Here is a 22178-nt window from a genome sequence, read left to right as displayed (position 1 = left end):
TTTAAAGATGCCAATTTAAATGCCCAGGAACATGTTTGTGAGGATTATTTAAACTAGTCAACAATGTGTTTAAAAAAAAGTTATGTTTTAAATATTGCTGTTTTATTTACATGAATGGTGAGTGTAAATAAATAATAATACACAAAAAAGCAATTTTGTTTGAAAGAATAAGCAGCAAATGCAATAATTAGCCACAAGCTTTTGTATTTCATCATAAATTAATTATTACATGATTAGCTATTTTTCTATGTCAAAAGCGTGAATAGCAGTAGTTAAATGTTTAACCTGAATAATAACCTTTTCTAAGGCTGTAGTAATAATACTGCTGCTCAGAAAATTCATTCACTTATGTCCATATTAAGCTATCATTCTTATCCAGTTTCACTTTTTATTTGTTTATGTAGAAATTCTCCAAAAGTTATCAAAAATATAGGAAAACAGAGGAAAGGGATGAATATTAAGTAACTACCTTGAACGATTTTTTATTGGGGAGGGGGGGGGGACAACAATTGGGGAAAAAATGGTAGGTTTAACAGATAAACTAAAAATATTACACTAAAACATTATAAATAAGAAAGTAAAAAAGATTATTAAAAAAAATCTTTTTTTTTAAATTAAAGATTTAAAATTAAAATTTTTTAAAAAAGAGATTTTTTTTTCTTTTAAAGCTACAAATCTTAAAAATTAAATATTTATTTCTGGAAAACTTTTCTAATATTAACACAATATCCGGCCCATTATTTCCTGCGAATTGACAAATAAAAATCTCATTGATAATATATTTGATTGATAAGAGTTATTCCTATTAGTTTAGCTCTTTTTAATTCATTAGTGTTTTCAAAACAATATCACTGTTTTGTAAATTCAAAGTTATTACCAGAATTCACTAACACAAAACTTTTGAGTTATACCACTTCTGTGTGTGTGTGGGGGGGGTGCAGTATGATACATTTCTAAAATATTTCTTAAGCAAAAATTTAAAGCAATTCACCCACATCCCCACATTTGAAGCAAACAAGAATGTATCGAAATTGTGAGATTAATTGAGTGATCAAAGCCTCCAACCTGAATGCTCTTGAGAACAGCTTCTATCTGGTCCATGAAAATGTCATCAAAGTTGTGCAGCTGCAGCTTAACGTCCTCTTCCCACTGAGTGAAGTTGTCCATCGTCTTCACCAACTGGTCCTGCTCCGAAATGATGGAGCCCAGCCTTATCATCTGCACCCGAATGGTGTCCCCGATTTCGTCGATGCGCCTCTGGATATCAGAGGACTGAGCGTGCAGAGCCATGATAGCTTTTGGAGAGAGATGCCTCGACAGTTCATCAATGTCTTCATTAGCTCTCCTGAGCTGGCTGCGCTGCTCCTCAATCTCTGAAGCAGGGATCTAGAATAGAAGACAGTATTTTAATAACTGACACTGAAAGCTGAAAATTAGGGAGACTCAAGCGTAAAATTTGGAAGGCTTTGCATGAATACATTTGACGAAAAGATATTGAGTGTAGAAAGGATTTTTAAAAATAAGTATGGACTTCTTAAATAAAGCCTGCCTAGGACCTGAAATTTGGCATCCTGAAATTCTGTAGGACCTCAATTTTGGAAATTAAGATGATTATTTTTTCTTCATTGAGTTAAAAAAAACAACTCCTAGGTTTGTAAAAACAAAGAAAGTAGTAATAATAATAAATAGTCTGAAAATAGTCTTAAGTTTACTTGGTATTTTAAAAACCAGCAGAAACCAAAATTCAGAAAATGAGATTACTGTTGTTTGATACTTACTTGATTTAAGTTGTTTGATATTTAATTGTAATTTCCCTAAGCTTCATTAAGGGACTTGAAGCTTTAATTAGGTCTTTTTTTTTACTTAAGACTTAACTTTTCACTTAATAAAACAACTCCCAGTATTTGTTTTTATCAAAATTTTTAGTCTGAAATATATTGATGATTCAAATCATTCAATAGTTTCTTAAAAAGAGTTTTAAAAAATTAAATTCAAGAAGTGAAAAGGGATGGACAAGCAAATTTAACTACTTTTAAACTAAGTATAAAAACTAAAATTTATAAATTAATTAGATTTTTAAGAAAAACATTAAGATATACAGTACGGTAACTTTTAAAAATACATAAATACAAAATCATAAAATTGTAACATGAGGTCACAATTCAAACACAATTATACAAAATTAAATATATGGTATACCAAGTACCTTTAACACAGTTTTAAGCTCTTCCAACTTTTCAACCTTCACTGTATTTACAGATGCAACACTTTTCACTTTCTTTTCAGTCACATCAAGCCATTTTAATATTTTCTCTAATTTAACAGTGACATCCTCCCAGGAGGTAATTATTATTTGCAGTTGCTCTATCCATTGCTGGATCGTTTCAGCAATGTTCTTCCACTGATCCTGGATTTCGGCGAATTCGCACTGTATAGCTGCATCTGCTACTTCTTCGCATGTTTGGGTTCCAATTTCAGAAATGTAAGCAACTTTGCTATGGCAGTGTTCACAAAAGACCTAAAAACAAAATATTACGAAATAATTCATTTTACATTAGTTTCCTTGCTTAAAAAATGGGATTACCAACAAGGGCACTCACAACTCCTGGCCCAAAGAGCCTACGGTCTCAAAGAATGCAGAAAAAGGCGGATACAAGGGGAGGATCATGAGGGACATGACATCCGTTAACCACCAACAATATCATCTGTCCATTGTTATTGTATGCAATCATAATTTAAAAATTGCACACAAGATGAATGGTCGTAGAATATCATGAAAATATATTATCACACATTGTGTAAAAATACTTAACGAACAAAATGTACCATATACACTCACGTATAAGTTGCGAAATTTATTACAAAAAATGATGTTTAAAGTTAGGGGGTTGACTTACACGCAGGGCAGAATTTCCGAAAATTTTCTTCTGATAGGCCAGTGGTTGGGGAGTGAAAAAAGGTCGAATGAGGAAGTAATTGGTGGAAAGCTGGAAATTGTTTTAATTTATGCCGTATGGGTCTGTAATGACCATACTAAGTTTTCCCCCTTCTACTAAGTGAGCTTTCGCCACAGCGTCCAAATTAGTGCCAAAAAACACCTGTTTTTTCATTAGTGTTAAAATATATCAAAAATGGCTCTTAAAACGACCAAAAACACATACAGGTTTCTTGTAGAGCACAAAATACTGAACAAAATGAGTACCTACAACCTGCATTTTTGTTAAATATTAAGCTCACAACTCTATTTCAAAAATTGGCTTAAATTACTAATTAAGCGCTTAAAGCCAGAACGCACCTCGTTCCTACGCTCCCTAACGTAAAAAAAAGGCAGGAAAACTTTATTATGTTCATTATTGTAATAGAAATATATCGTAGGTGGAATAAAGGTACGAATGAGAAGGAAGGAAGTTGAAAGTAAGGAGGGAGGGGGGGAAACGCGTAGCCAGGTTAATTATGCTAACCCCTTCCCACTCCCACCGGCTCTCCCTTTCTCCACTGAAATACCTTCGTTCCCTCCCTTCCGTCCACTCACCCCTTTCTTAGAGGCCGAATAAACCTTTTTATGCTGATATTTCTCCCATTTGCTAAAAATTCCGGAGGGTGGTTTCTTAAAATCGAAGTTTTAATGCATTTACAATGGGAAACTATTATACAATATATTTAAAAAAACAGCTTTTATGGCTAAGAAGTTGTTTAATTATATCACCCTCTCAATAATTAACGATTCGTTTTGACACAATAACCATTTAAAAAAAACTAAAAAAGCGGGGGACGACATATTTACCGTTAAGTTTGTTATAATCTTTTATAAATTCTTCGTGGATTTTCCTCGAAATCATTTAAAACCTATCATTCAGATACAATAATGTTCTTTTTTTTTTTAATGTACATAATAGCCAGAATATTTAACTCAGAATATTTAACTGTTCTTGCGAAATAATTTAGCAAGAAGGAATTCAAAATTCTTAATATTGAAAATGAAAGTTCATTGTTGCCTGCTTACATGCTATATCATTTTGAAAAATCCCCATAAGTTTGCTGTGTGATACAATAACTGAAATAAATTTAATCAAATTTCATGCATCTGAAATCAAAAACTGAAGATACGATCTAGTTTATTCTTAAAACGATGTTTGCAATGTGCAATTATGAAATAAAACTCTAGTAAACTTTCCAGCTGCAATATGCAATCGAAAATCTTATCCTGAATAATTGGTAACAGATCCTAAATTATCGACGAACTTGACTGCAAGCGTCGAGATAACAGAAAATTTGGCGTGCCAGGCTTGTAGAGTGAATTAAGATTTTTTCTTAGAAATGGTAACATTGAGGGGAATTAGCGACTTCCGGTTATACATTTATTTTTTAGCTTGAGGCAAGACGAAACATCTCATATAGAACACAGGCTTATACACAGGTAGGAATTGCTTTTTAATAACTCATAGAGTGTTCATCTGCAGTTCATCAAGAATCACAAAACAGATATAACACCTGGTTTCCCTAAAAATGATTTTTGCAGCGTTGGAAGTGCTTAGTGACCATAATGTCCTTTGCGTTTTGTACAGACCATTCTTGCTCTCTTATGGCAGTAATGGTGTGTGTCAGAAGCTGTTCTGTTGAAATCTATCCCATTCGAACAAAATTAAATACCGTTACTTAAAATTTATTTTAAAAAAATGAATGTGTCGAAGTTCTGGGGAGGAATTTAACCCAGGACCCCCTCCCCCCTCCCCTCCTCCGTGGATATGCCACTGAGTTGCTGTATTGATTTCGAAGTCAAGTTAACTCTGTGCTTGCGTGAGTGAACTTTTTGAGAGGAACATGGCTGACTTGTGCGTGATTTGCGATAAATCATACACTGAAGGTGATGTGATTGAAGTCAAAGAACGTGGTATTCAAAAATTTGTTGAAAGCAGCCATAGAAGAAGAGACGGAAAGCATATCAAATTCAAAGAGCTTACAATGGTGCAAGTGCATATAAAATGCCAAAAATCCTACACTAGGAGCCAAAGTATTATTGCTGCCGAAAAAGAAAAGGTAAAAGTTTGCATAACGCGATCAGATTTACAGAACTTTGACTTTAAAACACACTGTGTACTTTGTGGTAAGGACGCATCACAAGAATTCCTCCAACTTGAAATGAAAAAACCAGTTAACAGACGTGAAAAAGTTCATCGTGTAGAAACAACAGAATTTAGGAATCAAGTTTTAAAAGCTGCTCAGAAGAGAGGTGATAAGTGGAGTGAAGAGGTCACCTTTCGAATCACACCTGTAAGTGAACTTGTGAAAGTAGAAGGCAGGTATCACAGTTCGTGTTTCAAAAATTTTTTGAAAATTACAACTGGTGCTGCTCCTGGCCGCCCTCCAGTCGATGAGGTCACCGCTGCTTTTGAACATGTTTGCCGACATTTGGAGGGAAATGAAGATGAATGCCAGTTTTCCTTGAAAGACATATTGAAAGATTTTAAAGGGCATATTCCAAGCGAAAAGGCATTGAAAAAAAGGTTGCAAGACAAATATGGCCAAGACATCATTATAACCGCAGGAAAAAATAGAGAACCAATAATCTGTTTCCGCAATACGGGGTACAAGATTCTTTCAAATAAGTGGTATGAATCACGGAATAAAGATGAACGAGTGGAACGCCTTCGTGTCGTGGAAGCAGCTGCTGGCATTATACTGGAAGACATGAGGTCCATGATACATTCAATGGATCAATACCCAAAACCAGATAGTTTTCTTAGTGATATAGGAGAGGTAATACCTGAATCACTGATGACCTTTCTAGAAAAAATTATAATGAAGGGTAAACGGGCAAACGAAGATAAATGGCGCGTAAAAATTCTTGCAATTGGTCATGCTATTACTGCAGCTGCAAGGCCTAGATCTTTCATATCCTCCTTACAGGTTGGTCTTGGTGCCTTACTTTACAAAAATCATGGATCAAAAGACCTTATAAATTTGCTTTATGCCATGGGGTTTTGCAGCAATTATGAAGAAGTGAGATTGTTTGAGTTGTCTTGTCTAAGTCATCCACTAAGCGCAGTGATGCCTGGATCATTTTCTCAGTACGTCTTTGATAATGCAGATGTGAATGTTGACACTTTAGATGGATCTAGCACTTTGCATGCGATGGGAGGAATTCAGTGTGTGACGCCTGCAACTACTGCCTACTCAGATAAAAAAATTGATAGGCTGAAGAAAATCAAGACAGCTGATGTTGTCGAAGAATTTCCTGCTATCCGAATTCAACCATTTCAAAAAACACATGGACTTAAAAATGAAGTAATTCATGATTTAGATGAAATAAACCCTATTTCACATGCTGTCACACTTTTACCAAGTGATTTTGCATGGATTCTGGCCAAGTGGAAAGGATTGAGTGTTGCAGACTGGAATGGCTTCATGGAAAAAAACACCTCTGTCAACGCTTACTCAAAATCACGCATTTTGTATCTGCCTTTCATCAATGCTCCACCAAGCAGCTATGACATCATTCATACAGCACTTCTCTTTGCCATCGATAAATGTAAGTCTTCAAATCAAAAATGTTGCTTTGTAACTTTTGATCAACCGTTATACATGAAAGGTCGAGAAATTGTTGCTTCAAATCCTGAATTTAGTTCAGTTGTGCTGAGGCTTGGTGGTTTCCATCTCATCATGTCTTACCTGGGCACCATTGGCTATGTAATGGATGGTAGTGGATTACAAGACGTATTCAACATCATATATGCAGCTGGGTCTACTGACAAAATGCTGTCAGGGCACGCCTATTCAAGAGCTGTTAGGGCTCATATATTGGTTCATCTGGCAATGACCAAATTAATTCTCTCTCAAATGATTATAACTACAGACGAGCATGCATCAATTGAGAAAGTTCTCTGCAATATTGATATGATTCACACATCAGACCCAACTATCGCAAGTTTGATTGGAAAGTGCACACAAAAACTGAGTGAACTTGAGAAAAATGGACCTACATCTAAACTATGGGTTCAGTACCTCCGCACGGTTACCATAATGAAACAATTTATATTTGCAGAAAGAAGTGGAAACTGGGATATGCATCTAAAATCCATACAGATGATGCTACCCTATTTCCATTCAAGTGGACATTTGTTATATGCAAAATCCTGCCACCTTTATTTGCAAGATTTGATTGATCTAAAAGTCAGACTTGATCAGAATGACTACAATAAGTTTGTTACTGAAGGGTTTTTCACAATTAGACGCTCGGATAAATTTTGGTGCGGTCTTTGGACAGATATGACGATAGAGCAAACTCTAATGAGATCCTAAGTCTACCGGAGGGTTGACTCGAGGACGAGGCATTTCTGACAGTACAATGGCCAAATGGATTCTCTCCATGCCAATTCTTGTAGAAGTTTCTCAGAAAGTTGAGGAGTTTTGTAACTTATCATTCATCTCGACTGAACAGCATGCGGATGCTAGAGATTCAAGAATCACAAGAGACGAGGCAGATGTACAGAAACTGGTTAACTGGTTCTCATCCCATGATCCATTTCCAAACAGTGAACATCTCATGTCAATATCAAAAGGTATTGTGGCAGATGAAAGCATTAATTGCCACAATGCTTACGAAAATTGGAACTGATTCACTGTCAAAAATTGTTGGTAATAACTTTGCCGATGTTAAACTTAAACGGAAAAACCGAGTAATGCCTATTCGTGGTTCCAGCTGTAAGGTAAAAGTTCACGATGAATTTATTCCTGTAAATCCTGACACAATTTTTAGAAGAATCTCCCTCCTGAAAAAGTCAGATGAAGAGTTGCAAAACTATTTTGCATTTGAATTGGCACCTTTCCCATTGTCACTATTTGATGAAGAAGGACTACGTAAGACACGCAAATCAGTATTTTATGATTTGTTTTCTGCTACTACTGATGTTGTTCCACTGAATTCAGCACGTCATGTGGTCGATGGTGGGTTTCTTTTACATAAGTTAGTGTGGCAAAAAGGGGATTCATTTTCCTCCATTCTGCAAAAATATGTTGATTACATCAAAAGGCATTTCAGTGCAAGGTCCACTATAGTTTTTGATGGTTATCCTGATGATTGTGTAGCAAAAAGTACCAAGTCGGCTGAACGCAACAGACGAACAAAGAAACACAAAGCTGGTTATGTTATATTTGATGAATCGATGTTAGTAACTATGCCTCAAGAAAAATTTCTATCAAATGATAAAAACAAACAACAGCTTATTAATATGTTGTGTGTGAAATTTCAAAAAGAAGGTTTTGTTGTGAAGCAAGCGGATGAAGATGCAGACTACCTTATAATTGAAACTGCTAAAGAAATCGAAAATGAGTCTGAATGTGTCATAGTTGTGGGTGAAGACATCGACCTTTTAGTAATAATGGCAGCAACCACTACTTCGAGAAATATTTTTTTCTTGAAGCCTGGCAGAGGCAACGTAAAAGACACTTTATACTGTGCAGCAACTCTGAACATAGCTCCATACATCAGAGAAAATATTTTATTTCTCCACGCTTTCAGTGGTTGCGATACAACATCTGCTCTTTTTAGACAAGGGAAAAAGAAATTTGTCAAGATCTTGAACTGTACAGTGTTACAACAAACTGTAAAAGTTTTCCGTAATGAAAATGCATCCCCTGATAGCATTGATGAAGCAGGGCAAAAAACTTTGATAGCATTATATGGGGGAAAGGACAGTGAAGAAACATTAAATTCCTTGAGGTTTAAGCTTTTTAAAAAATCAGTAATAAAAAGTACTTTTAATTTAGCCACTCTTCCTCCCACTGCAGCAGCAGCACGTGAGCACTCTTTCCGTACATTTTTGCAAATTCAATATTGGAGTGGATTCACGAAAAGCCCCTTAGATTGGGGTTGGAAAAAAAATAAGCATGGACTATTCCCAGTCGCAACCCGCAAAGAACCAGCTCCTTTAGAATTGCTCTCCACGATTTCGTGTAAGTGCAAAAAAGGCTGTACTCTGGCGTGTAGCTGTACAGGGTTCATACTCTATTTGGATGAAAGAATTCCCTGACTTTTCCAAGACTTTTTCATGACTTCAATGAAAGTTTTCATGACCTTGTTACACGGAGAGAATAGCACTATTTAATCTCAAACTTACTAATTTTTGGAAATGAGCATTAACAAAACGTCTACATGAATGCCACAGCCTCATTGAAGCACTTACTTGTAATGGAAAAAATATAAGTGTACAATTAAAAAACTATTCTTATTTGTCTTCATGATATAAATTTAAGTAACGTAAAAATACAGTGAAACGAATATGATGATGCTTAAATATGTAACTTTTTTTATATAAACAGGCAGAATGATATTGAATGCGACAAAGGTTGAATGAGTGAGTCATCACTAAGTTTCAATAAATTTGCTTCAAAAGTTGCCTTTTAGTGTCAACAGAACATTTAATCATCCACGTAACTTGACAGTATTTTGCTTCTTTAAAATAAAGCCGCATAGTTTAGTTCCTTAAGTTTCTAAACCAGATTTTTTTTTATTCATTACTGAATGGTTTTTTCAATCTTCTCATTTAAAAGTATACTTGTTTTGTTTACTTATTTGCACATTTTCAAATGCATATAAATTAATAGGTTCAGAAATTCCAGAACAAGTTAGATTCCTGACATTGAGCGTAGCAGTGGGTTGAATAGATTAGTTTTGCGGGCCGTATGTTGGGCACTACTCTTTTCGAGTATTAGAATTCCTCTTTTTCTGTATTCTATCGCCTGACTAAAGTTCTTTATTTTCTAAAATCTTCAATAAATCAAGATCAACTCTGATAAATTTAATAATAAAGTTCTTACAAGTGATGGAACCTAACTCGGATGCAATTAAATTGCCTTTTTTGACTGGGCGTGGCAAAACCAAGAACGTGCGAGTTCGCTACTACAGAATATGAAACATAAGAAGTGTTGAAAATAACAATTTCTTCGAAATCAGTGATGTCCAAGCAGAAAAATCACATCTCAAAAAAAGGCAAGCGGCTGCGACAGAAGTGGATGCAATGAGATTTTAAAATTCAGATATGATTTTGGGATCGTTCAGTTTTCCACTTTTAATAGTTTTTATGCGCTACAGTGTTAAATCACTTAAGATTTCTAATGCTCTTTTAGTTACTGTTACTTTCTCTTTGTCCAGGACATTTTTCCATGACTTGAAATAAATTTCCATGACTTTCAATGAAAATTTCAATTTTCCATGACTTTTCCAGGTCTGAAATTTGCTTATTTTTTTTTCCATGACTTTCCAGGATTTCCATGACCCGTACGAACCCTGGCTGTAGAAAAGCGGGCATCAACTGCTCTGCAATATGCTACAGCTGCAGAGGGCACGCATGCACCAACTCTCCGGAGGATGATGACGGCACTTCAAACTCAACTAACTTAGAAGCGGAAATTGATATACTGGAGGACAATTTAGAAGAAGTTGACTCATTGGAGGAGCGATATGATCATTTGCAAAATAATGAAAGTGGCAATGACCAAACTGACACTGACATTTGCAACACACTTTCAGCGTCAAGAAAAAAAATTAAGTTCATTTAACTGTTTATTTTATGTGTAACAAAATTGTTTATGTTAAATTTCATTAAGCTAGAAAATTATTGTAGTTTTTATCACAATTCCACACAATGCGAAACTTTCACATGTTGTCAAATGTTTTAGCGATGCTCAACGTATCATTTTAGGTGACCCATATGTATATATTGCATTTTACTTTTAATATCTAATGTCTTTCTTTATTTAACATAAGAAAATAAGAGCTGTTTTGAAATCTGGAATGTTGCCCTTTGTACCTCACGTTTTCGTAATTAAATATATTTTCTACAATTACGTGTCTAGTACCTTTTAAATTACTCTTATCTGTGTGTTAATTTGATCAATATTTCATTTTGCACTACTAGAATGCAAAAATTGAGTGTTCATTGAAATAAGTCTGACTGTTTATTTATCGTCAATAGTTAGATAAAAAGAAGATTACTTTTTATGAGTGATATATGAATACTGTTTCGAGTATAATTTCATCATACATACTCTGAGAAGCGAATTTTGCATTTCTGAACTTATTTTCTTTTATACTATTTTTAATTTCTTAGAAGAATTACTTTTAAGAATTACTTAGATATAAAAGCTGTGTTGTTAAATATATTGTATAATAGTTTCCAATTGGAAATGCATTAAAATTTCGATTGTAAGAAACCACCCTCCGGAATTTTTAGCGAATGGGAGAAATTTCAGCATAAAAAGGTTTATTCGGCCTCTAAGAAAGGGGTCAGTGGACGGAAGGGAGGGAACGAAGGTATTTCAGTGGAGAAAGGGAGAGCCGGTGGGAGTGGGAAGGGGTTAGCATAATTAACCTGGATACGCGTTTCCCCCCCTCCCTCCTTACTTTCAACTTCCTTCCTTCTCATTCATACTTTTATTCCACCTACAATATATTTCTATTACAATAATGAACATAATAAAGTTTTCCTGCCATTTTTTAATGGCTGGCTTTAAGCGCTTAACTAGTAATTTAAGCCAATTTTTGAAATAGAGTTGTGAGCTTAATATTTAACAAAAATGCAGGTTAAAGGTACTCATTTTGTTCAGTATTTTGTGCTCTACAAGAAACCTGCATGTATTTTTGGTCGTTTTAAGAGCCATTTTTGAGATATTGTAACACTAATGAAAAAACAGGTGTTTTTTGGCACTAATTTGGACGCTGTGGCGAAAGCTCACTTAGTAGAAGGGGGAAAACTTAGTATGGTCATTACAGACCCATACGGCATAAGTTAAAACAATTTCCAGCTTTCCACCAATTACTTCCGTATTCAACTACCCAACCACTGGGCTATTAGAGAAAAAAATACTCCAAAACATGAACATTTACCCGATTTTAGTCCATCCCTTTTAAGCAGCTGCTAAAGAAATAAATACTTAAACGTTCTGCTATGATTTTACATGGTCTGACTGTGAAATAAAGAATAATAAATTACAGTAAACGGCCGACTACAAGAAAAGTGCAGGGATCGCCATATTCGCGAATTCTCCCAATAGTCGGGAATTATTGCTCATTTAAAAAAAATATATAATATGGCTACAGCATAAAATTTTATTGATATAAAATCAAAATAAAAGCATCCAGTAAAAGAAATTGTATCAGCAAAATCGAATCCTTTACAAAAATTGCAATTTGCCCTTCTGGTGCAAAAGAATAAAAATCAAACGTTTTTTAACATAAAAATGTTCATTACATTTTATTTTCCATCTTTTTATATCGTTTAAGTTCAAAATTGCACCAATACTCAAAACAGTTTAAGTAAGTGCACATTCAGCAGCTGTTTTGTTTTAATTAAAATGTAAAAATTAAAAGGACATCAGTGGTAAACACTGCAACAACAAAGAACATTATTAACTAGTGACTGCAATTTTTCAGGATCATATTCAAAAAATAGATCAAATGCCCCAAAAAAATAATAGCTTTAATTATTTGACTATTCATTTTCACTTTTAAGTTCACTTTAAAACAAACAAAGAACAAACATTGTATATAAAACAACAAAACAAAGGCTTTGATTTACTAATATTTAAATTACTGGTAAAATATTAATCTATCTTTTAAACTGACACGTGTCAACAACTATTTTAACTTAAAATTATTTACAGTAGTTAAAAAAAAAAGTCTTGGCAACGCCAATAGCTGATTAGTACTTTAGCTTCTTATTTTAACTTGGGGAAAACTAAGCATTTAACGATGTAAACACATTTTGTCTGCCAAAGTTAAGGGTAAGCCTAATATCTTACAACACAAATTTGCTTGGGTCAGAGCCAATGTTTCTGCTTTAGCAGCTACTTTTTTTTTCTATAAACATTTGCATCAGAGCAAATTATGCAGTAGTAGATTCTGCTCTGAGCTTAAAGCACATGATGGTCCAACGTAGGTAAATAAATAATGCTTTAGGATAAACAAATAAACACAGGCTTAAACAGGAGTGGAAATTGAGGAGGATAAGTAAGAATGATTATAAATTCAGTAAAAATAAAAGGGAGAAAATGTTTACTCAAAATCATTTTATTCACTTTTCATTATTGATTATTTTTGTTATTCATGAAAAAAGAAAGAAAATAAAAGAAGTTTGATAAAAATAATTACTAATGAGAAGTAGAAATTATGAAATTGTTTTTTTTTTTTTTATAAATCATTCAGTACGACAGGAACAATAAAGGAATTAGACAAAAGAACTGAAGCCTCAATCATAAGAAGCATTGGGGCCAGAATGATTTTTGCAGAAAAAATATAAGCCAGAAAAAAAAAATAAATAAATAAAAAGTTGAAAAAAGCATTAGCTAATCTGCTATTTGAAACTTATCACAGTAAAAAAAATAAAAAAATAAATAAAAATAATAATCCTAGCAAATGACCATTTTATTTCTTGCACTATTTTCCACATGCTTCTACAAATTTTTAAATTTAAACCAAATTCTAGTATTTCCAGGAAGCAGAAGTCCCTTTGCCTTCCCTTAAAATAAGAAAAAACACACATAAATAAAGTCAACTATTAAATAAAACGAAACATACCTGGATTTCTTCCTTCTTACTATAAGCTTCTTTTAAGGTAACAGCTACAGGAGGGCCATTTTCAAGCCTAACTTCAGCTGCCTTCAATTCCTCCCTTTCATTCTTAAGCAAATTCTTGACATTCTTCAGGGCATCAATATTCTTCGACACAATACCCCTCTGGGTGACAACAGTCTCCTCCAAGGTCCTGAGCCTGTCCCTCAGCTTGCCCAACTGTCCAATGATCACCCGCACATTGCTGCCTTCGGGCTGATCCACGGCCAACTCCTCGCTTTCCTTTTCCAGGTTCAGCAACACTTGCTTCTGGTCTCTGATCTCCACATGCAGCTCCTGAGGAAGGGAATCAAAAAAAGAATAGCTGACATCAGGCTTTTGTGGGTGTGATGGCAGGGTGCCAGCAGGCTAGAATCTACTGATGCGCCTGCCAGATTTGTCTGAAACAGACACCGGGACAACAGATGCAGGTCAAGTGAATAGTTCCCGACTGAGCTGACAGACGTAAGTGTTTCTCTCCTAGCTCTGGCAAATTGATCCAATAAAGGATGGGATTTGTAATGTATTTTCTTGTGAATCTTTAAAAATTATTTTGGTGAATGTTTATTTTCTAATCATACTTAAACTATTTTGTGTGATATGTTGAAGGAACTTGAATGATTTGGTAAAGCTGTTTCCATGCTCCTGAGCAGGGTTTCAAATATGCTGTTGTTAGTCGTATTTTGCAATTTAGAATGATAGTTTGATGACATCCAATCATATTTTTTGACAGGATATATTTTAAGAAAAAATGAATATGACAAATGTAATTTTAAGTTCAATCATCATTTTTACTACTTTTATGTATTGTGCAGGTTTGATTTATATTATGCAAAAAACTTGACTTAAGCTACTTGAATAAACTTCGTTGAAGTTGACACAACTCAGAACCTGACAAGGGTTATTATTTAGCTATTATTTCAATTTAATTTTCATTATTTAAACTGAATTTGTAATAACTGAGTGCACAGTTATGTTAAAAATCTCAGAAAAATAATCGCAGCATTGCAAAAAACTTTTATAGCTCAATAAATCACTTTTTATAAGTACAAATAAATGTAAAAACTGTCTCAATTTGTTACATTTTGCAGTGTTAATTATTCTTTCCTCTTATTTTATGTAAGAAACGCTGTTGTGAAGAAGAAATTAAAATGAGCAGCTTTTTTTAATGTGATTAGTTGAAATTTATTTTATTCAAATAAATTTGTGCTTGATAAGTGAATGTGCTAAGCAAATTAATAATTATTTGGGAGACAAAAAAAGTTCTAATCAGGCAATGTCACCCATATTCTGGTGATGTTTATTTGAGTGCTTGGAATGGATCCTTGGAATAAAATTCAATTAAAGGTATCTTGCATTAATCACAGCATATTTTTTTGGATCTGAATCAGAATCTGAAGACGATCTATATACATCTACATAGGGTAAATTTTACTTTTAGAAATGATCTTGCTATAACAGTACACATGGCCTAACAGATATTCTATCATACTTGTAAATTCGAATGATAAACTGGTGAAATCTAGAAACATAATTTCTAAACTAACATTTGAAGCAAAGATACTCTTCATGTAGTTATATTTTAGTAAATATAATTATTGTTTAAAATTCAATTTATTTGCTTGCATCATGTACGGAACATCTTAAGCAATTGTAAAATGCTGCATGAATTAGTTGACATTTTTTCTCTTTAATTACAGTAATTACGAAACAAATCGTAGGTCTTGAAAGAGAAGAATCCAAAGTAAAAGTTACATATCTCAGTTGCTGGGAAACAATAAACTGAACCATTGAAAAAAAAATATGTTTAGAGTCATTCCATGAAAAAAGACGCCATTTAATGCTGCATGTGACGGCTCATAGCAAAATAACAATTTCAAAAAAGTAGTGAACAAAAAACACATACTTTCGTGATTTCTAAAGCAACAAAAATTTGCTTATTACCCTTTTAAATTATTACTTTTAAAGAAATATACCAGTTGTCACATGCAAGACAAAATGACCGTTTTCCATGGAATGCCAGCCCCAGGGTCGGACTGACTATGCAGGCATTTGGGCAAAGTCCCAGTGCACCGCTCCAAAAGGCGCCGGTCTACCGTCGTTAGCATATTATTTAAATTAATATTTGATTATTTATTTTTAATAATTAATTGATTAGTAATTCTAGATTAGAGTAAATTATATTTTTTATAATTTATGTTTCTGAATATTAATTAAATATTTGATAACTAGTGGCACCCGCACGGCTTCGCCCGTAATAGAAAAATTAAAGGTCTTTTGGTTCGCTTGTATATTTACAAATGATGTATGGTGAATTTTCTCGCCAATTGGCTTGTACCGACGTTACAGTTCCACGTTATGATAATTTCGTATCTCGCCAATTGGCTTGTGCCCATGTTACGATTCCACGTTATGATAATTTCGTAATTTATGATAGTTTTTTTTTTTCTTAAAATTGGAATAAAAAAGAACCACATCGAATTTTTGAAAAATCGCTTCGAGGTGCACACCCCCATGCTACATACTAACTTTGTGCCAAATTTCATGAAAATCGGCCGAACGGTTTAAGCGCTATGCGCGTCACAGACATCCTACGGACATCCTACAGACATCCTACAGACATCCTCCGGACAGAGAGACTTACTGCTTTATTATTAGTAAAGAAGAATGTGAAGGTTTTAAAAATTTAATTGGAGAGGGCGCCGCGCAGGTCTTCTTTGGATTTCCGAGCCGAATTTTACTTCCAGTCCGACCCTGGCCAGCCCCCCCCCCCCGCCCCCAGGTTGTGATAATAAAAGTATCAAATAATGTTCACTTTCAGTATAAAACAAGTTCATTGTTAATAGACAAGACATTACAATTAACAGCACACATGATGAATCACTTACATCCAATTTTCTCAGTCGATCCTCCGGTGGCAATGATTCAGATAATATTCCCTTCAACCTATCGATGAGATCATCTATTTGCGAAACGAAACCTTCCAGCTTGAAATTAAACTTGGTCCACTTCTCCGTAGAGCGCTCCAAGTATTTCAGATTTTCTTGCAAGGTGGATAGCACCATCAACACCTTTTGCTCAATCTCCACCACTTCTTTCTCTAAAATTGGCCTCTGGTGTTGACTCAGCCGAGGCGCCAAATCTTGGCCGACAGTCTTGAATTTTTTCAGATTATTTTCTGTTGATTCATGAAGTTCTTGATACTGCTTCTAGGTGGAAAAAACAGAAATTTGAAGCTTAATACAATATATAGATATTACATTTTTTATTATTTTCCACATTAGTGGTGCCCGATCTTTTTTTACACAAGGGTATACCTCATACTAAAATAAATCTTGCATTTATACATCACAGAACAAATATAAAAATTTGAAACATTTAAAACTGTTCTAGATGACATGGAAAAGGATGGTAAGGTGCGAGACGAGAATTGTTATCTCCACTTGGTGCTTATTTTATAAGTAAGCACCAGTTTTACGGAAACTAATTTTTTAACACTTGGCTCCAAATTTGCCTGTATTATCTAGGAAACCAAAATAGCACAGAAGAAAAAGAAATTCAAGCGGCAATAAAGCAGAGAAATGATTTGATTGGCGGTAATACAGAAAGGTTTGCCAATGTGCTTTCTAGGATCATTTTGCACTTGTTTTGTAAATTTCCAGAAGGTAACTTTTGATTTGTAACATCGAACAAGTTAACAGGCTACATGGTTCAGCCGAAAAGGACGCAAATGGTCCGTGGACATACATTGGACGCCACTCTCCAAATGATAGAGAAATAGAATGTGCTTTTAATACGTCAATTCTTTTGAAACACTTCAAAATATTAATCTTTGAAATTCCTTTGCTCTCCAAGTAGGTTTTCTAATATTATTTCGCATTATCTGGTCACTGCTGCACACACTTTAACAAAAGTTTGTAAAGTAAGGAGAATCATAAAAAGGATTGCTATAGATGAAATACTGTTAGAATGTTGCTGTAAATTTAATTTTATAATCTAAAATGTCTTCTACTATGCATATTTAAGAATTAACAATATTAGTTGATTTCAAAATCTAAGAAATTTGCAGTATTTATATTAAGGGACATTATGAAGGTCATCTAGTTTGTAAGCAGAAATAACCCAAAAAACATAGAGCAATATTTTTAAAAAATGCACAATAAATAATTAATTCTATTACATACATTGTTGGGAGTCACATACAATATAAATTTGAAAGAATTTTCTCAAACTACCACGGGCTTAGCAGTAAAGCACTTGATTTTTTACGTGTTTTTAAAAATTATTTTAAGTCAAATTTTGGTGCTTTCTTCCATAAACTGATCTTTTAGCTTTTTCTACTAACTTAAAATTTTCTTTTTTAGTGAAGATTTATAAAATTTATGAAAAGGAGGAAAAGACCTGGAGTAGTCAATTTTTTTTTATACTTGTATTCAAAATTAAAGAGCTTTCTAATCACACTTATAAGAAATATAGCATTAAAAATGAAAAATAGTATGATTTTTTGCTTTATAAGAGTTTTTTGAAAAAAAAAAAAAAAACCATCATACAGTACAAAACAAAGCTTAAAATGAGAAAAAAAAGAAAGAGCATGTTTTTTACTTTATTCTACTTTGTAAAACATTAAAAGTTTTCTAATAAAAGTACAAAGTAAAGGAATGGAAAACGTTCCAGTATGAGTTTTAGTGAAAATGAATGTAAAGTATATAATAAAGAGTACTGAAAGATAATAAAAGCTATACTACATACCGAGCTTTTCTGTAAATCAGAAGATTTACGTAATTTTTTCAACTCTTCATCTGCTAGTTCTAGAAGACGAAATATTTCTCCTTTTTGCTTGTCATAATCATCCCACAATTTATATGCATCCTAAAACAAAAATTTAGAAAGTTATTCTTTCACTGTAAAATTTTCCTTCGAAAGAAAAAACAGAACCATTTTATGTTACTACACATTTATGGTAACTTAACTCAGCCCAAAAACAATGATAAGAAAGAAAGTCCTTGTTTTAAATGGACAATAACTCCCTTAATTAGTGAATTTTATTGGAAGAAGCTTTGTTAAGGAGAGCCGTATGGTGAAAATATTATACGATGAAACTCCACATGAGTATCAGTATTTTGTACGAGTGTTTGTAAGCTCGGGAGTATAACTATAATTCTTTTGTGCTGCTGTAGTTTTTCGTTTGGCTTTGTAAGAAGAAATCAATCCAGCACTGTTTTTACTGTTTTCTCTGTCCTGCATGAAGAAGATTGGTCCCCTTCTGGGAATATCTAGAATAGATCCAGTGTTTATCTCTGCCATGACAATTCTTTATGGTCTTCAGATCCAATGTAGCTCTAGAGCATTGTAATATCCTCACCAATGTACCACAGCAGTAGCTGCACAATACAATCACAACTATATACCAGAAGTTAAATACTCGTGCAAAATGCTGTTACAAATGTCGAGTTTTAAGTTAATTGCCTAGCATTTCTATCACACAACACCTTTATTTTAATTATAACCATAACTTTTATTTTCGAGGTAGATCAGGCGATGCAGCTAAAGAAATAAATTATGATTATGGGCTTCAGATCCAATGTAGCTCTAGAGCATTGTAATATCCTCACCAATGTACCACAGCAGTAGCTGCACAATACAATCACAACTATATACCAGAAGTTAAATACTCGTGCAAAATGCTGTTACAAATGTCGAGTTTTAAGTTAATTGCCTAGCATTTCTATCACACAACACCTTTATTTTAATTATAACCATAACTTTTATTTTCGAGGTAGATCAGGCGATGCAGCTAAAGAAATAAATTATGATTATGGGCTTCAGATCCAATGTAGCTCTAGAGCATTGTAATATCCTCACCAATGTACCACAGCAGTAGCTGCACAATACAATCACAACTATATACCAGAAGTTAAATACTCGTGCAAAATGCTGTTACAAATGTCGAGTTTTAAGTTAATTGCCTAGCATTTCTATCACACAACACCTTTATTTTAATTATAACCATAACTTTTATTTTCGAGGTAGATCAGGCGATGCAGCTAAAGAAATAAATTATGATTATGGGCATTCAGAGAACTGACTTACTTTAAGGACATCAAGTTTTCGGACAGCTTTCTCATATACTTCTGTCCAGTTCTTTTCCAAGTCAGCCACATCTTGCTCTACGAACTTTGGATGCATTTTCTGCTTTTTTAATTCTTTTCCTTTGTATATGCTTGACTTTACATTGTTCAAATGAGTTTCAAGCTGTTGAACAATTGCCTAAACAAGGGGGGAAAAATAAAGGTATTTTCTATAGTTGTTTGATTAAAAAAAATAACAACACATAAGCAAACTAATAATGCTTCTAATGCTTTCGTTTATTTTCTCAGAGATCGTTCTATCAGTAAATTATACAAGTATCTGTATGAGTTTTGATGCAATAATTTTCATATTTTTCTAATTATTTTTCACAATTGTCGCTTAGTTGTTCTTAAATCAAGTTGCTTTTGTATTAAAGAATTCCCAAATATGTAAACAACTCAATTTGAGAAATTAATTATACAGCAACCAAATTTCAACACAAAAATCATAAACTTGAAACATAATTAGAAAATAGATGCACCATGGTTTATACAGATGTAAAAACAAGTTTGTGGCTGCATATCATCTGATAAAATTTACTATACAGTAGAACCTCGATTATCCAAGCTAATTGGAACTGCTAGTGCCTTGGATGTTGGAAATCTCCGTTAATAGAAACTTTGCATAACACTTACCAGGATCGCAAATTTTTAAAATGAATTAACTAAAAATACAATAGAATTTTTTCAAAATATGAAAATGAATAAAAAAATTAATGGTACATAGTAAAATAAGAACTAAAATAAGAAAATAACTTGTACTATATTTAAAAAAAAAATAATTGACATTTTTTACAATGCCAGGTTAAATATCGAAAAATGCATTTAAAAAAACAAATTCCCACATATTTTAATTTTTAAATTCAAAATTCATTATTTAGTAAAATTTACATTATTTTTGAAAAAAAATCAACTTTACTAACGGCTCGGTTAACAGAAACCTCGGTTAATCAAAGCTTGGCCAATCGAGCTTCTACTGCATTTCATAAATTTGAAAAAAAAGATACATAAAAGTAAGAAACTTACAAGCAATGAAACAGATTATGAACCAAAGTTTATGATCAAAGATTTTAAAGTCAAAATACAGGCAAATTAAAGACCTTCAACAAATAGTTATTTTTTGGTTACATTGCAGTCTCAAAGAGCAAAAATGTTCAAGAGCTTTAAAACCAGATTTTTGCTGAGTATTTTTGCATTGATGAAGAAAGGGTGTAACTGGGAAGAGCTCTCAAAACACTTGGTTTTAAACAATATTGACACTAGAAATATTATAATTTATTCATACATTTGAAAAGACTTATGAATCCTCCCCCCCCCCCCAAGTAAAAAATTCTGGTTACACCACAGGATGTGTGAAGAGGTTCCCCTGTATTCTCAATATAATAATTTGTCATAACTGTTTGAGAGTTGATGCTCTTTATCTTTCATTTCAAGGTCATTCCACGAAAAAGTCTCCAATTTGTCCTGCACATGACAGTTCATATATTTCATTAAAAAAATAATTATTTGTAAAGGTAATGACAAACTTTTTGCTAAAGAAATCACACATATGTTCGTGATTTTTAAGAAATTTTTTTTTTATTAATTATATTTTTCAATTAATATTTTCAATAAAATAGGTAAGGCGCCACATGCAGGACAAAATGCCCATCTTCGTGAGATGGCTCTTATAATATTTCAGCAAAGAGTTTTAATAGTTTTAATTAAAACATACTTCTTGTTGCTGAACCATTTCAGACAACTTTTTCGGGTCATCATAAGTAGTTTCTTCAACACTCTCCGTGACAGCTTTCACCTCCCTCAACCATCGGTTAACTTCCGTAATTTCTTCCCGGTAAACGAAACACTTGGTTATGGTTTCCGTCACCATTATCGTGGTTTCGATTCGTGGGAGAAGAGTTTTATATCGAGCCAAGAGTTTGTCTAGTTTGTCTTGCTCTGCAGCTCCCTCGACTTCTGATATGTGTGGTAACAAGCTCTCGAGTTTCCTGACTAGCCATTTGACATCTTCTCGTCTACTATCGACAGTTTCACACACACCCTGTAAAATAAATGAATGAATAACATTATTTCATTTTTGTATGCAATTTCACCTGACTCTTTTTAGTGAAGAAAACTTGTAAAAATATTTAAAAATTCTCAATCATCAATCTAATAAAATGATTTGTGAATTAAGATAAAAATATCTGTTATTCAATATGAATTAAACTTATTATTGATTTGGAATTGGGCTACCTATGTGGCATACATTTGCACAAATAAGCAAAAATAAAAAATATCATTAAAAATAGTTAAACAATGTATACTTTTCATATACTTTTATATATAATACCATAATTTTATTTAAAAAAACTACAGTAAAGTTATTTTATTTATTTTTTAATTGTATTTTTTAATTGTATTTTTTTTAACTTTTTTAACTTAATGTTTTATTGGTGTTGAAA

At 33.3% G+C, this 22178-nt stretch overlaps 1 protein-coding gene across 1 annotated transcript in view; it reads right to left on the bottom strand.

Annotated features, from left to right (window-relative positions):
• Positions 1–22178, bottom strand: part of LOC129223276 (muscle-specific protein 300 kDa-like) — a 175047-nt gene that overhangs the window by 91686 nt on the left and 61183 nt on the right. Inside the window, 7 exon segments of the mRNA XM_054857842.1 lie at positions 1066–1386; positions 2207–2518; positions 13574–13903; positions 16495–16815; positions 18356–18475; positions 19697–19873; positions 21449–21775. Coding sequence (XP_054713817.1) covers positions 1066–1386; positions 2207–2518; positions 13574–13903; positions 16495–16815; positions 18356–18475; positions 19697–19873; positions 21449–21775 — 1908 coding nt within the window.

Source organism: Uloborus diversus, chromosome 5 (assembly GCF_026930045.1).
Source record: "Uloborus diversus isolate 005 chromosome 5, Udiv.v.3.1, whole genome shotgun sequence".
NCBI classification, from domain to species: Eukaryota; Metazoa; Arthropoda; class Arachnida; order Araneae; family Uloboridae; genus Uloborus; species Uloborus diversus.
The sequence above is the reverse complement of the archived record's forward strand: the minus strand, read 5'-3'. Positions and strand labels throughout refer to the sequence as shown.